General features: G+C 37.2%; 1 protein-coding gene across 7 annotated transcripts in view; it reads left to right on the top strand.

Annotated features, from left to right (window-relative positions):
- Window positions 1–14,888, top strand: part of LOC105477091 (WD repeat domain 7) — a 388,969-nt gene that overhangs the window by 74,119 nt on the left and 299,962 nt on the right. For all 7 annotated transcript variants that reach the window (XM_071085283.1, XM_071085280.1, XM_071085278.1 and 4 more), the window contains exon 14: window positions 5,669–5,883. In XM_071085283.1, coding sequence (XP_070941384.1) covers window positions 5,669–5,883 — 215 coding nt within the window. The remainder of the gene's footprint in view (window positions 1–5,668; window positions 5,884–14,888) is intronic.

Here is a 14,888-nt window from a genome sequence, read left to right as displayed (position 1 = left end):
TTTCTCTGGCTGCTTTTAAAATTTTTCCTTAATTACTGGTTTTGAGCAATTTGATTGTGGTTTTCTTTATATTTCTTGTTCTTGGGGTTTGTTATACTTATTAGATCATGGCTGTATAGATTTTATCAAATTTGGAAAACTTTTGGCCATAATTTATTCAAATATATTTTCTCCCCTCCATTTTCTTTTCTTTTCTTTGGAGACTCCAATTATATGTCTTTTAAGCCATTTGAAGTTGTTCCTCAGCTCACTGTGATGGTATTTTCATTTTTAAAAATTATTTTTTTGTTTCATTTTATATAATTTCCATTACTATGCCTTCAAGTTTACTGATATTTTCTTCTATAATGTCTAATCTAATTATTCCTATCTAGTATATTTTTCATCCCGAACATTGTAGTTTACATTTCTAAAAGCTAGATTTTGGTCTTTTGATATCTTCTATGTCTCTTTGCAAACCTTTTGAACATCTGGAATATAATTATAATACCTTAATGCCTTTGTCTTCTAATTTTCATATCTTTGTCAGTTCTGGGTTTGTTTTCTTGGTTTGATTTTTTTTTTCACTCAGTATTGATCTTTTTTTTGACATGCCTGGTAATTTTTTTTTTTTGGGACAGAGTTTCATTCTTGTTGCCCAGGCTGGAGTGCAATGGTCCGATCTCAGTTCACTGCAATCTCCGCCTCCCAGGTTCAAGTGATTCTCCTGCCTCAGGCCTCCTGAGAAGCTGGGATTACAGACACTACCATGCTCAGTTAATTTTTTGTATTTCTAGTAGAGATGGGGGGGTTTCATCATGTTGGCCAGGTTGGTCTTGAACTCCTGACCTCAGGTGATCCACCTGTCTTAGCTTCCCAAAGTGCAGGGATTACAGGCATGATCTACCGCGCCTGGCCATGGCTGGTAATTTTTTGTTAGATACCAGATATTGTGAACTTTATTTTGTTGGGTATTGGATATTTTTGTATTTCTGCAAATGTTTTGAACTTTGTTGTGGGACACAGTTAAATTACTGAGAAACAGTTTGATACTTTTGGGTTTTGCCTTGTTAGGTAGGGCTGGAGCAGGGTTAAATGTGGAGCTAATTGTTATCCACTGCAAAGGGAAGACGTTCCTGAGAACTGTACCCAGTGGCTCATGAATTGTGAGGTTTCCAGTCTGGCTGGTGAGTAGGCACTATTCACAATCCTGTCTGAGTCCTGGGTACTGCACCCTCTAATCTTTTGAAGTGGTTCTTTCCTTGGCCTTGAGTAGTTAGTTTCTTCACAGTCACACAGTAATCAGCACTCTGCCAAATATGTAAGGAGGACCTTCTGCAGGTTTCTCTGGAGCTTTCTTCACCCTGGTATTCTGTTGCAAACTCTATCTGCCTGTACTCTCAGCTAAGGAATCTGTTAGGCTATTCAGACAATGGATGTTAGTCAATCAATGTTCAGACAATGGACATTTGTCAATTATGGATTGTCTGAAAAAGCATTGTTTCAAATCTTGTATCTATTTTTTCCCAATTATTTTACGTAAAAGGGTAAATTCAGTTCCTATTACTCCGTCTTGGCTGGAAGCAGAAGTCTTTTCTGCTAATTTGAATTTTCAAAATCTTTAAATATTCAGGCAGAGTCCACTCTTTCCCTAATGTTTTTAAAGACAGGTTTAGTTGGGAATGGATTTTTTTTTTTTCTCTCTTTTGAACCTCTATTAGTCCATTCTCATGCTACTATGAATAAATACCTGAGACTGGCTAATTTATAAAGAAAAGGGGTTTAACTGACGCACAGTTCCACATGGTTGGGGAGGCCTCAGGAAGCTTACAATCATGGTGGAAGGCACTTCTTCACAGGGCGGCAGGAGGGAGAATGAGTGCTGAGCAAAGAGGGAAGCCCCTTAAAAAATCATCAGATCTTGTGAGAACTCACTGACTATCAGGAGAATAGCATAGAGGAAACTGTCTCCATGATTCAGTTATCTCCACCTTATCCTGCCCTTGACACATGGGGATTATTACAATTCAAGGTGAGATTTAGGTGGGGACACAGGGCGAAACCATATCGGCCTCTTTATTATTCTTTTTGGCTTGTGTTGTCGATTATCTTCTTATGTGCAAATGTTTTGACCCTCACTCAATGGGTCCCTCCCGCCCCAGGAAGTTGATTACCATTGTTGTGTTACAACTATTTAATCTTCAGACTTTATTCCAACTTTTCCAGTTGTTCCACTACAGTCTTTTACTGCGAAAAGATCCAGATTAGAATTATGCATGGTTAGTTCTATCCCCCTTTCAATTTAAAATAGTCACTTAGTTCTTCCTTCACCTTAAAGACTGAAAGTTTTGAATATTTCTGGCCAGTCATTTTATAAAATGTTTCCCAATTTCTGTTTATCTGATGTTTTCTCATGGTTATTTTCAGAATATGTATCTTTGGCAAAAAAATCACTGACATTTTTCTCATTACATCTTATCAGTTGGCATATGATTTTAATTTGTTTCATCACTAGTGTTTACTTAGGTCACTTAAGGTGTTTTTTTGGCTTCTTCAATGGAAAATTATTTTTTTTTTCCTTTTTGTAATTAGTAAGCATTTTGTGAAGAGATACTTTGAAACCATGTAAATAGCTTTTCTTTATCAAACATTTAAGTTACTCATTTATTTTCAGTTGGATCTCTATTTTATACAATAGATTACTTTCCTAAACTCGTATGTGATGTCTTGGATTTGGTCTGTGGCAGTCCCTTCACACTGGATATTTTTTTTCTTTCAGCATTGTCTTGCTGTACAGCACAAGTAGATGATGTTGCCTCGTCATGTGGTTGTGCTTTTTATCCATCCTGGCTGATACCCTGTGACTGACGTCCTCTCTTCCCAGCATGGACATCCTTTCTCCCCTTTTGGGATCCAGCACCCTGTGCAAAGCTGCCTACCTGCATAGATACCCTCTTCACTCTTTGGGCCCCATACCATTCCCCCTCACCATGTGAATGCTCTTCTCATACTTCTTAGACTTCAACCTTCTGTGCCAGGTTGCTTTCATGTGTTGATTTCTTAGACCCACCTTTGGGATCTGTTCTGGGCTGCCTCACTGTGTGAACTCCCTCCTCTCTCCACTCAGGTTCCAACAGTGTCTCTTGATGCACATGCTTCTGGGGCTGAACTCTGTGCCAAACTGCTGCCACCACCTCCCTCTTGTTTAGCTTCCCTCTGCACCCTCTCAGCCTCTGACATACTGCCCTGGGCTGCTGCAGGCCTGCTGTTCACCACCATGCCCCTTATCTGACATGGACTCCTACCTTTGCTCAGGTCTGTTTACTAACTTGGGGCTCAGTTGTTCAGAAGAGGAGAGGAAGTATAAACTTTTGACACCAGAGAGTAAATTAGTTACTTGGTGTTTTTGCAGGTAGTATATTCTCACTTATTTGTTGATTAATGATTTTATTTTGGATATCAATAAGGGAAAGTCACTTAAGCCTTTCTATTATAACTACAAACCACATCTAATAGAGAATTAAGAGCTAGAGCAGTAAATTCTAAATTTATTCCTGTGAAACTTTAAGATATCGGAAAGAATATCATATTATTTTCAAAATCAAATTAACTTTAATTTAGTTAAAATAATCTTTTCCCACAATATTTAAAAACATGATATATATTTGTAAAAAATTGATATCTTACAAATCTTCATGTACAAGAATATGAAGTTCTATACTAATTCAGCCATGTAAATATACCCTGTTAACCATGTAGTGTACATCTATTAAGAGTATTTTTCTGTGACTGTAATATCCCTTCCCCCACTTTAGACTACGAATACTGTTCTCTAACTTGTTATTTTCATTTAACAATATGTTGTGGCTTTTATTCTATGTTAATATATATAGCTGAGCTTCCTTTTAAACATTGTGTTTGTTACTTCACAGTACTCCTTTTAGTGGATACATCATAAATTATTGACCCAGTCTACTAATGATAGATATTTAGGTTTCCAAAAAATTTTTCTATTATGATTAAGACAATTATAACCCAACCACACACATATATGTTTGGATATGGTATCATTATTTAGCATAATCGTAGAAGAGGAATTCCTGTGTTAAAGGAAATGTGAGTTTTAAATTTAATAGAATTTGTTAAAAAATTACTAATTTTTATTTGTACTAAAAATATATTACCAGTTTTCTTACACACTTGAGAATGCTGAATATCTGTACGGTAAGAGATAAATAGTATTTCATTATTGCTTCAATTTGATTTCTTTGATTATTAGTGAGGTTGACATCTTTTTGTATGATTACTACCTATCTGTATTTCTTTTCTCGATTGTTCATATTCTTTAAACATTATTTTGTTGGCTTATTTTTTTCTCATAGATTTGTTACAACTCTGTATTTTGAGGCTGTAACTCTATCTCCATTTAATCAACAAATAGTTACTCAGTGCCTCTAATGTCCCAGGCACTGTTCAATGTACCAGGGATACGACAGTGAACAAAACATCTGAAACTCTCTAGCTCTTGTGTAGTTTACGTTCTGGGTGGAGAGAGGCAGGTCAAAAAAACCAAAAACTTTAAACATATAGTATGTTCTCTGGTGTTCATGTTGTGGAGAAAATGAAGCAGAAAAGGGAGAATTTGATGAGAGGGCCAGGGAATAACTCATTGAAAATGTAACATAAAGAGCTTGAAAGGTGGGTGAAGGAGGTGGGGAAGCTTGCATTGGAGGAAATTTGTGCTCTGACTTAGACAAGAAATGCATAGATGGAGATAAATGGAAAGGATGGCCAAATGAGGAAGCTTTAAAGTAGTTGTAGGCCGGGCATGGTGGCTTATGCGTGTAATTCCAGCACTTTGGGAGGCCGAGGTGGGAGGATCATGAGGTCAGGAAATCGAGACCATCCTGGCAAACACGGTGAAACCCCATCTCTACTAAAAATACATAAAATTAGCCGGGCGTGGTGTTGGGCGCCTGTTGTCCCAGCTACTCGGGAGGCTGAGGCAGGAGAATGGTGTGAACCCAGGAGGCGGAGCTTTCAGTGAGCCGAGATCGTGCCATTGCGCTCCAGCCTGGGTGACAGATCAAGACTCCATTTCAAAAATAAATAAATAAATAAATACAGTAGTTGTAAATAGAAGTAGTGGTAATTTCCACAAACATATGAAGAAATATTTGACTGGGTGGTGAGAGTAAGAGTCAAGAATTTGCAGACAGAATGGAGAAATTATAATATTTTTTCTGTTTTGTGGAAGTTTCTTAGAGAAGTTTCAGCAATTATTCAAGGAGGAAAAAAGCAAATTTTAGTAAGATTTTAAGATTGATATACAATTTAGAGGAAGGTTAAGTCATAGATTTTAGTATTCATACTGGTGTGATGGGACAGAAGTAGCCAAGAAAACCATCTGGGAGGTAGAAAGAGTAGAAAAGCCTGGAGAAGGTTGTTGGAATCTTAGCTCTGAACTTGACTTTACTGGGAAGCTGCATCAGGGACTTTGTGGAGAGGAATTAATTGAGGTGGTAGGTACTACATGGAAGATCGTTAGAGGAAGGAAATACAAAAAAATATTTCCAGGAGGCATTGATAAAACATATTTCTACATAAAAAAATTTCATACCATTTTTTTCTTAAACTATTCAAAATGTTGTAGTATTATGAAATATTTATGAATATATTTTTCTCACAGGTGCATTGGATCGTTGTGTGATGGGGATAACAGCAGTTGAAATTCTAAATGCTTGTGATGAAGCTGTTCCTGCCGCTGTCGATTCACTTAGTCATCCAGCAGTCAACCTGAAACAAGCTATGACAAGACGTAGTCTTGCTGCTCTTAAAAATATGGCCCATCATAAGCTCCAAACCCTTGCAACTAACCTCTTGGCTTCTGAGGCATCTGACAAGGTAAGTTTTGTATGTGGGCTCCTGAAGTGTGTAGACCCCAATTTAACTTCATTTAGTAACATGACTTCGGCATATCTTAGGAAATAATTTTTGAGAGATGACACTTGAAAAATAAGCTTTTGATTTTCATTTAGGTTTATCCAACCTAGTTTGAGTTTTTCAAGTACTTGGCATTTGAAAAAGTAAATTATTCTTACCAGTCAAATATTTTAAAATCCTTCCGACTGAATTAAGTGACTTTAGTTTCTGAAATTAGGGCAAACAAGTGTATATAATCTGTCTCACTTTTTGGTAGTCTTTCTATTGAAAGATTGAGCACTAGCTAATGTCCTAAGGAGGGAAAAAAATAATTTAGGTACAATTAAGATGTCTGTAATTGTGATGTATCATTTTATTAAAATTAGGTTCTGATTTTAGTAAGGTTAAACCATTGTAAAGATTTAAGAAATTGTTTCAGAATAAGTATGATGGCGTTGCAGAAGTATTGAAATTTTTCTGAGACCCAACTCAAACACACTTTCCTTACTGACACTTAATAATCAAAGTATAAGTTACTTCTTCAGTTAACGGAAGATTATCCTATTAAAAAAACCAGTCCCAATTCATGAATTGGTTACTTATCTTTAGTTTTGTAGAGGCTAGCCACTGTTTGGTCTGTGGTATTTGTATAATGTGGTAGAATTAGAACTAGTTTGTCTTTAGTAATGGATAAATGAAACCTAGAGACAATCTCAATATTTCATCTGAATCACTACTTAAAATTCTAGTTCCGTCTAAATATTCATTAGAGTTAGTAATGAATAGCACAAATACTTTTAATTTTAGTCTCTCTTGTTGATTTTCATGTTTTTAAATGGTTAGACATGTGAATAAATAGTGAAGGGGTTGAAAGGCTCATCTGCAGACTTGAACATTAACCATGAGTTTGTGCATGCTGATGACACGTGAAGTACTGTAGGTAATTTCATTGACCCACATCCTCCAGTAATTCACAGTAATGTCACCCTTTGATCATTCTTTCTGCCCTCAAGATATAAATGTTTTATCAGCTATGTTGTATTGTATATTTCAACAATTGGAACTGTGAAACTACATTTTTTTTCTGTGCTTTCAGTAGCATACCCGAAAGTTTGTGAAGAAATCACAGCTTAAATGCATTGATCATACCTGTAATTACTTCCAAGGAATCACGTAGCTGTCTCTAGGAATTCAGTGTTCATAGCACATTTTCTGACATGATATGTAATTTGATTTTGAGCAAATTTATAAAACAATATGTTTAAGAGCATGCGTGCATGTTGTATAACTCCTAGATATATTCTTTTTCTTGATGGTATCCCCTAGAAGTAAAAATTTGGAAAAATAATTATATAACTTGAAAATTAAAGAAAAATGAGTGGTACAGTAACAGTTATGAATGGCTTTTGTAAGTGGTCATGGTCCATTATGTGATTTTTACAATCTTGTTTGTCCCTGTTTTAATAGCGTATTTTATAGTGCAATTAGTGATAAAAGCACCAGATATCAGAGACACTACACTTAGCTATTGTAAAATATGTTGCTTGTGAACCTCCTTAGTCTTGTAGCAGTGGTAATTGTTGCCTGGCCTACAAGGAAAACAATTATAGAAGGGAGGAAAAGGCTTAGGAAGCTGAGGCTGCAGGAGGATAATCACTTTATGAAAAATGTATGTTGGCTGGACCATTAGGGATTTCTGTAACTATTTTCTCATGTTGAGTTTGAGGCTCCTTCTGAAGGGAATATTTAAAGAGCTGTCCTCTGGATAGCTTTCTAACCTCAGGAGAAATAAACCCACCCACAGTTAAAAAACAAACAACTAAGAGCTTCTCAATGGTACAGGACTTACTCTAGGATATTGGATCTAATTTTTTACATGAGTCTTTCAATGGAAAGTGAAGCCTGTATTGGGATACTCTATAGAAAGTGTCCTGCTTTTTGTCTTGGTAGAACGGTGTTAGCAATCAGGGCTATATGGAAGTAACAGATATTTTATTTTGCTAATTGTGTTAATTATACTGGACATTCAAAACTTTGCAAAGATGGAGAATGTACTGTCCTGTGATTTTTTTTCTCACTAGAAGATCAAGAGGGTATTCAGTAAAATTATACTTTATTATTGTGCAGTGAGTCTTTTGCAAGATTGTGTATATTTGAACCCCTTCTCATTTCTCTTATGACATGTAATTTTTTATTTATATTATGATAACTTATATACTTACCTAATTCTCCCTACTGAAATTCAGTCTTTTTGAGAGCAGGGATTTTTGACTTATTTATCTCTGTGCTTTTCCATGACATCTAGCAGCAGCTGCTGTGCAATAACTATGTGTTGAATTGGATGATGTGGAACAGAAGGTGCAGAGAGCCATTTCTTTAGCTTTTTTGCCCTGTCTTTTGCAATTCCCTCATACCTGATTGTCTTAAGACCCCTGCTTTGCAGCCTCAAGTCTGTCTGTGTTCAAGAGCCTTTAGATGTGGAGATTCATTAGTAACTTGCATTCTTCCTTTGCAAAAGGAAATTTTGTTCAGTTTTGCATATTCTTCCTTTGGTTTTGGTGAGTGAAGTTGTGTAGAGTGAAGTTGAATGATATATAACTCATTCTCCTTCCTTGCCCTATCTGTATTATCAGTGTTCTAACCCATCCTGGACTTATCTCAACTTGTTTTAAAATTTTTTTATTTAATTTTTTTTTCAGATGGAGTCTCGCTCTGTCGCCCAGGCTGGAGTGCAGTGGCGCCATCTCGGCTCACTGTAGCTCCGCCTCCCGGGTTCATGCCATTCTCCTGCCTCAGCCTCCTGAGTAGCTGGGACTACAGGCGCCTGCCACTGCGCCTGGCTAATTTTTTGTATTTTTAGTGGAGACGGGGTTTCTCCGTGTTAGCCAGGATGGTCTCCATCTCCTGACCTCGTGATCCGCCTTCCTCGGCCTCCCAAAGTGCAGGGATTGCAGGCGTGAGCCACCGCGCCCGGCCGACTTATCTCAACTTTATCCTCTCCTTTATTCCTGTTCCTTAGTTGGATGGAACAAGGATTGACAAACTCTATCAAGGGCTAGATAGTAAATATTTTAGGCTTTGTGCACTGTCTCTGTCACAGTGACTTAACTTTGCTTTATGATGTGAAAGCAGGCATAGGCAATATGTGAACAAATGAGCATGGCTGCTTTCCAATAAAACTATTTTCAGAAGCAGGTGGTGAGTTGGATTTGGCCCATAGGCCATAGTTTGCCAACCCCTACATCAGAAGATAGTATTGCTAATATCAAGATTGTAAGTATGGTTCTCTGGTGGAATGGCTTTTGCTTTATTTTTATAAAAGCAGTTCAAAAGAGTGGTTAAGAGCCTGGGTTCTGGTGACAGGCATGTCTGTGTTCAAATTATGTTTCTATGTTTCTATAACTTGCTGACCATGGGTGGCCTTGGGCAGGTAACCTCCAGTGGCCTTCGGTCATCTTTAAAACACAATTCAAACTTCTTGCAGTGGCCTCTGAGAGTCTGTGTGATCAGACGTATGCTTCCCTCATTTAATTTTATTTTTCAATCCTTGATTATTCCAGTCCTAGCCAACTGACTCTTTTTTAAAGTATGACTATTTGTTGAATGGATTAACAAATGAGAAAAATGAATGAATTATACTTAGTACATTTTGACTACTGGTAATGCATTGCAAAATCTTGGTACAGAATTACAGGATAGAAATTGAGAGCTGTTTGTAAAATTATCCTTTAAGAAATTCTTTTTAAGCCACATCTTCATATGATATTATTGAGGGACAGAGTATGGAAATGGAAGAAATTTGAAGACAGAATACCTGTTTAGATATCAGGAAGAAGAAGATGAGCCAGTGAGAAGCAGAGAAAGAGAAATCATACGGGCAGATTCTAGATCACACATACAGTTGAAAACAAAAGTAAAAGGTCTACAGTTTATCAGAGAAATGAAATAACATTAAGAATTGGGGTGTGTGGCTGGGCACAGTGGCTCACACCTGTAATCCCAGCACTTTGGGATGCCAAGGTGGGCGGATCATGAGGTCAGGAGATCGAGACCATCCTGGCTAACACGGTGAAACCCTGTCTCTACTAAAAATACAAAAATTAGCCGGTTGTGGTGGCGGGCACCTGTAGTCCCAGCTACTCAGGAGGCTGAGGCAGGAGAATGGCATGAACCTGCGAGGCAGAGCTTGCAGTGAGCCGAGTTCGTGCCATTGCACTCCAGCCTAGGCTACAAAGCGAGACTCCGTCTCAACCAAAAAAAAAAAAAAAAAAAGAATTGGGGTGTGTAGGTTTAGTAATTAGGAAGGCCATTGGTGATGATTAAGAGAGCTGTTTTGGTAGAGTTGGTTTGGTCAGAAATCAGGGTACAGTGAGCTGAGTATGAGAAGTGGAGGTAAAGAGTGTGGAAGAAATTGGCTTTTGATGGAAAAAGAGGAGGGTAGTAGCTTCAGTGGCTAGGGATTTAAGAGCAGGGTTTATACTCTGTTTAGGAGATCACTGAGCATTTATTTTGGTGGAAGGATAATGGGTGGGCCGATGCAGGAGGACATGGTATTAAGAACAGAGCTGGAGAGTTTACCCTTACTAGAAATTGTTGCCTTGTAATTGGTAATGATTAAAGAGAGGGAGATGAATGTACCAGGTCATTTTCGGTGGAAGAGAATGAAAGTAGGCTGTGATTTCTGTTAAAAGGAAGGAAGAGATGGTTATAATTCTTTGGAGGTAGAGACATCTTTTTTTTTCTCTTTTTTCTTTTTTTAATCCCAGCACCACGAAGCATAAGCAGTTCACTGGATTAGGAGTTAGAGAAGATTTGTAAAATATAGATAACCAGTCATTTATAGATTGTACATGATGATATTTGGCGAATGCATACATGAATATGTTAAGAAGATGGTCTGAGCATATCAGGTGATGTTTCTGACGTGTTTTTCTTGTAAAGCATTTGCCACATATATGGTTCTTCGTAGAGAGATCTTGGGCTAAAGGGATTTTATTAGTGAAGGTGGAAAACCATTACTGCCATGAAATTCATTTCTTCATCCTACTGTGTGTAATTTTCTGTTCTGCAGCTTTACATCTTGGGCATTGTTGTGCCAATCAGAATCACCTTATTTATAGGGGAAAATGATGAGGCTGAGGAAGTGGAAAAATGACCAGGATGATTTATCTTTTACCTTACGTTTCTCTCATGTTGTCTAATTAGTCAAAAGCCTGAAAAAAATGAATGGGCTATATTTGCAAAGGTCAGTAGCTTTGTATTCTGTGTAACGAGGCGAGAGAATGGAATTTAGAAGTCAAATATAACCTACTAAGAACATAGTCTGTGTTTTTTGCTTGAAAAAGTCACTCTAAAAACATTTGTACTGATTGAATTGACTTCATGATTCACTGTGAAAAGGGCACTGTAAGGTACAGACAAGGACAAGCCAAATGACGTTGTGTACAGGATACCAGGCCTTGTTTAGTGAACTGTTTTTGTCCTTAGAAGAATTCTTATGATATGTGTGACCTTTGAAGAATCAATTAAACTTGCTTAACATTCTATCCCAAAACTTTAATGAATATTTTAATAGAAAATATGAGTATGTTGATAATATAAGTATATTAATTATTATATATTCATAAGTATGTAAGTTTTGTTTGTCCTCAGTTGTTGTTAGGACAAAATTTTAAATTACACCAATTGTTGTCTAGTACCTAATAAATAAAGGAGCCTTAGTTAAGCTGTCCGGTCTTAAGAAAACAAAGGAGTAAATGCCTGTCACTATAGGAGGGGAAATATATTTTCTCATCAAATAAAGGAAACTTTTGTCCCCTTCCATTTTGGAGAGATATTAGAAGTAATATTATTCCAGTAATAAAATAATCATGATCTTCTAACATGCTTATATTAGCTTTGGTGATTATATGATATAGAGATATTTAAAACTTGGCCAGGCACAGTGGTTCATGCCTGTAATCCCAGCACATTGGGAGGCCAAGGTGGGCGGATTGTTTGAACTCAGGAGTTGGAGACCAGCCTGGGCAATGGTGAAACCCTGTCTTAGCCAGGTTTAGTGGCACACACCTGTGGTCCCAGCTGCTCTGGGGGCTGGGATGGGAAGATTGCTTGAGCCCAGGAGGTTGAGGCTGCATTGAGCTGAGATCATGCCATAGCACTATAGCCTGGGTGACAGAGCGAGACCCTGTCTCAAACAACAACAGCAACAAAACACAACAAAATTAATGTCAGTCTCTCACATGATAACAGATATGATACTCTGAAAGAATAATGTTTGGGTATCATAATAATTGTGCTCATAATTTTGATTGCTTTCTGAATCCTGGCACTTAAAAGCTAAGAATAGCAATCGGAATTTTTTTCTCCTCTATGATTTGGCGTATTAAAACATAGACTTTGTGTATTCTCTGAAATGTCCAGATCATTTAGATAGCATAAAATCTTTTTTTTTTTTTTTTTTTTTGCAAAATGTCTTGTTTAACTTTTTGAATAGGAAACATTATGATTGCTATCTTTTAATTAAGATGTATTGAATGTTAACTCTTTTTTGGTAATTCAGTGCAAACATTGGTCATAATAATGCGTCCTAGATTTATCTGTGGGAAAAATATTATCCACATTTACTTCCTTTCCAAGTTTCCCAGACTGCTGGATTTTTTTCTGAATTGCTTCTTTATAAACCTTTTATCTCTTTGCTCTTCTCTTAACTGTTATGGCCACTGCTAATCTCTGCTACTCTATTTCTATTTTTCTCTGAAAACTGATCTAATAGTGTTTAGATCTACCATCTTAACATTTGAGTTCCATTTTACTCACCTGTTTTTATGTTTGTTTATTTTTATTTTTCTTGGCCTCTTTCAGATTCAGCAAATATATTTTGCTGAGACCAGCTCGGTCGGGGAGATCCTAACCCAGCAGCACTAGACGAATTAAAGAAACACACACAGAAATATAGAGGTGTGAAGTGGGAAATCAGGGGTCTCACAGCCTTCAGAGCTGAGAGCCCTGAACAGAGATTTGCCCACATATTTATTAACAGCAAGCCAGTCATTAGCATTGTTTCTATAAATATTACATTAACTAAAAGTATCCCTTATGGGAAATGAAGGGATGGGCTGAAATAAAGGGATGGGTTGGGCTAGTTATCTGCAGCAGGAGCATGTCCTTAAGGCACAGATCGCTTATGCTATTGTTTGTGGTTTAAGAGTGCCTTAAAGCGGTTTTCCGCCCTGGGTGCGCCAGGTGTTCCTTGCCCTCATTCTGGTAAACCCAAAACCTTCCAGCGTGGGTGTTAAGGCCATCATGAACAGTGCTGCAGAGATTTTATGGCCAGATTTTGGGGGGCCTGTTCCCAACAATAACTAAATTTTACTTTCCCCTTCTTTTACTTGTTAGCTATAGATTCTGTTAGTATTCTCTTGGTTTTTGCCCTAGAGATTATAAGTACATCTTTGACTTACTACACTCTAAAACAAATTATTCCTATTAGAATTTCTTTGCTAGTGCTAGAGCCTTAGGACACTACAATTCCATTTGCCCCCTCATTTTTACATTTCAGTTGCCATGCATTGTAACTTTACATATACTTTAAATTCCACTAGACATTATTATTGTTTTCTTCAGGCAATATTATTTAATATTGTCCTTATAGTTAACTTCTGTTCTTTTTGTACTTTACGTTTTCTTTTTTTGGAGTAATCCAATTTGATATATTTTTTAAAATTTATTTTTATTTTTTATTATACTTTAAGTTCTAGTGTACATGTACACAACGTGCAGGTTTGTTGCATACATACACATGTGCCATGTTGGTGTGCTCCACCCATTAACTCGTCATTTACATTAGGTATATCTCCTAATGCTATTCCTCCCCTGTCTCCCCACTCCATGACAGGCCCTGGTGTGTGATGTTCCCCTTCCTATGTCCAGATGTTCTCATTGTTCAGTTCCCACCTATGAGTGAGAACATGCAGTGTTTGGTTTTCTGTTCTTGCGATAGTTTGCTGAGAATGAAGGTTTCCAGCTGTATCCATGTCCCTACAAAGGACTTGAACTCATTCTTTTTTATGGCTGCATAGTTTTCCTTGGTGTATATGTGCCACATTTTCTTAATCCAGTCTGTCATTGATGGATGTTTGGGTTGGTTCCAAGTCTTTGCTATTGTGAATAGTGCCTCAGTAAACATACGTGAGCGTGTGTCTTTATAGCAGCATGATTTATAATCCTTTGGGTATATACCCAGTAATGGGATGGCTGGGTCAAATGGTATTTCTAGTTCTAGATCCTTGAGGAATCGCCATACTGTCTTCTACAATAGTTGAACTAGTTTACAGTCCCACCAACAGTGTAAAAGTGTTCCTATTTCTCCACATCCTCTCCAGCACCTGTTTCCTGTCTTTTCTAACTGGTGTGAGATGATATCTCATTGTGGTTTTGATTTGCATTTCTCTGATGGCCAGTGATGATGAGCATTTTTTCATGTTTCTGTTGGCTGCATAAATGTCTTCTTTTGAGAAGTGTCTTTTCATATCCTTTGCCCACTTTTTGATGGGATTGTTTGTTTTTTTCTTGTAAATTTGTTTGAGTTCTTTGTAGATTCTGGATATTAGCGCTTTGTCAGATGAGTAGATTACAAAACTTTTTTCCCATTCTGTAGGTTGCCTGTTCACTCTGATGGTAGTTTCTTTTACTGTGCAGAAGCTCTTTAGTTTAATTAGAATCCATTTGTCAATTTTGGCTTCTGTTTCCACTGCTTTTGGTGTTTTAGACATGAAGTCCTTGCCCATGCCTACATCCTGAATGGTACTACCTAGGTTTTCTTCTAGGGATTTTATGGTTTTAGGTCTAACATTTAAGTCTCTAATCCATCTTGAATTAATTTTCATATAAGGTGTAAGGAAGGGATCCAGTTTGAGCTTTCTATATATGGCTAGCCAGTTTTCCCAGCACCATTTATTAAATAGGGAATCCCTTCCCCATTTCTT

Source organism: Macaca nemestrina, chromosome 19 (assembly GCF_043159975.1).
Source record: "Macaca nemestrina isolate mMacNem1 chromosome 19, mMacNem.hap1, whole genome shotgun sequence".
Classification (NCBI taxonomy): domain Eukaryota; kingdom Metazoa; phylum Chordata; class Mammalia; order Primates; family Cercopithecidae; genus Macaca; species Macaca nemestrina.
Note: the sequence above shows the minus strand (reverse complement) of the source record. Positions and strands in the feature narration are given on the sequence as shown.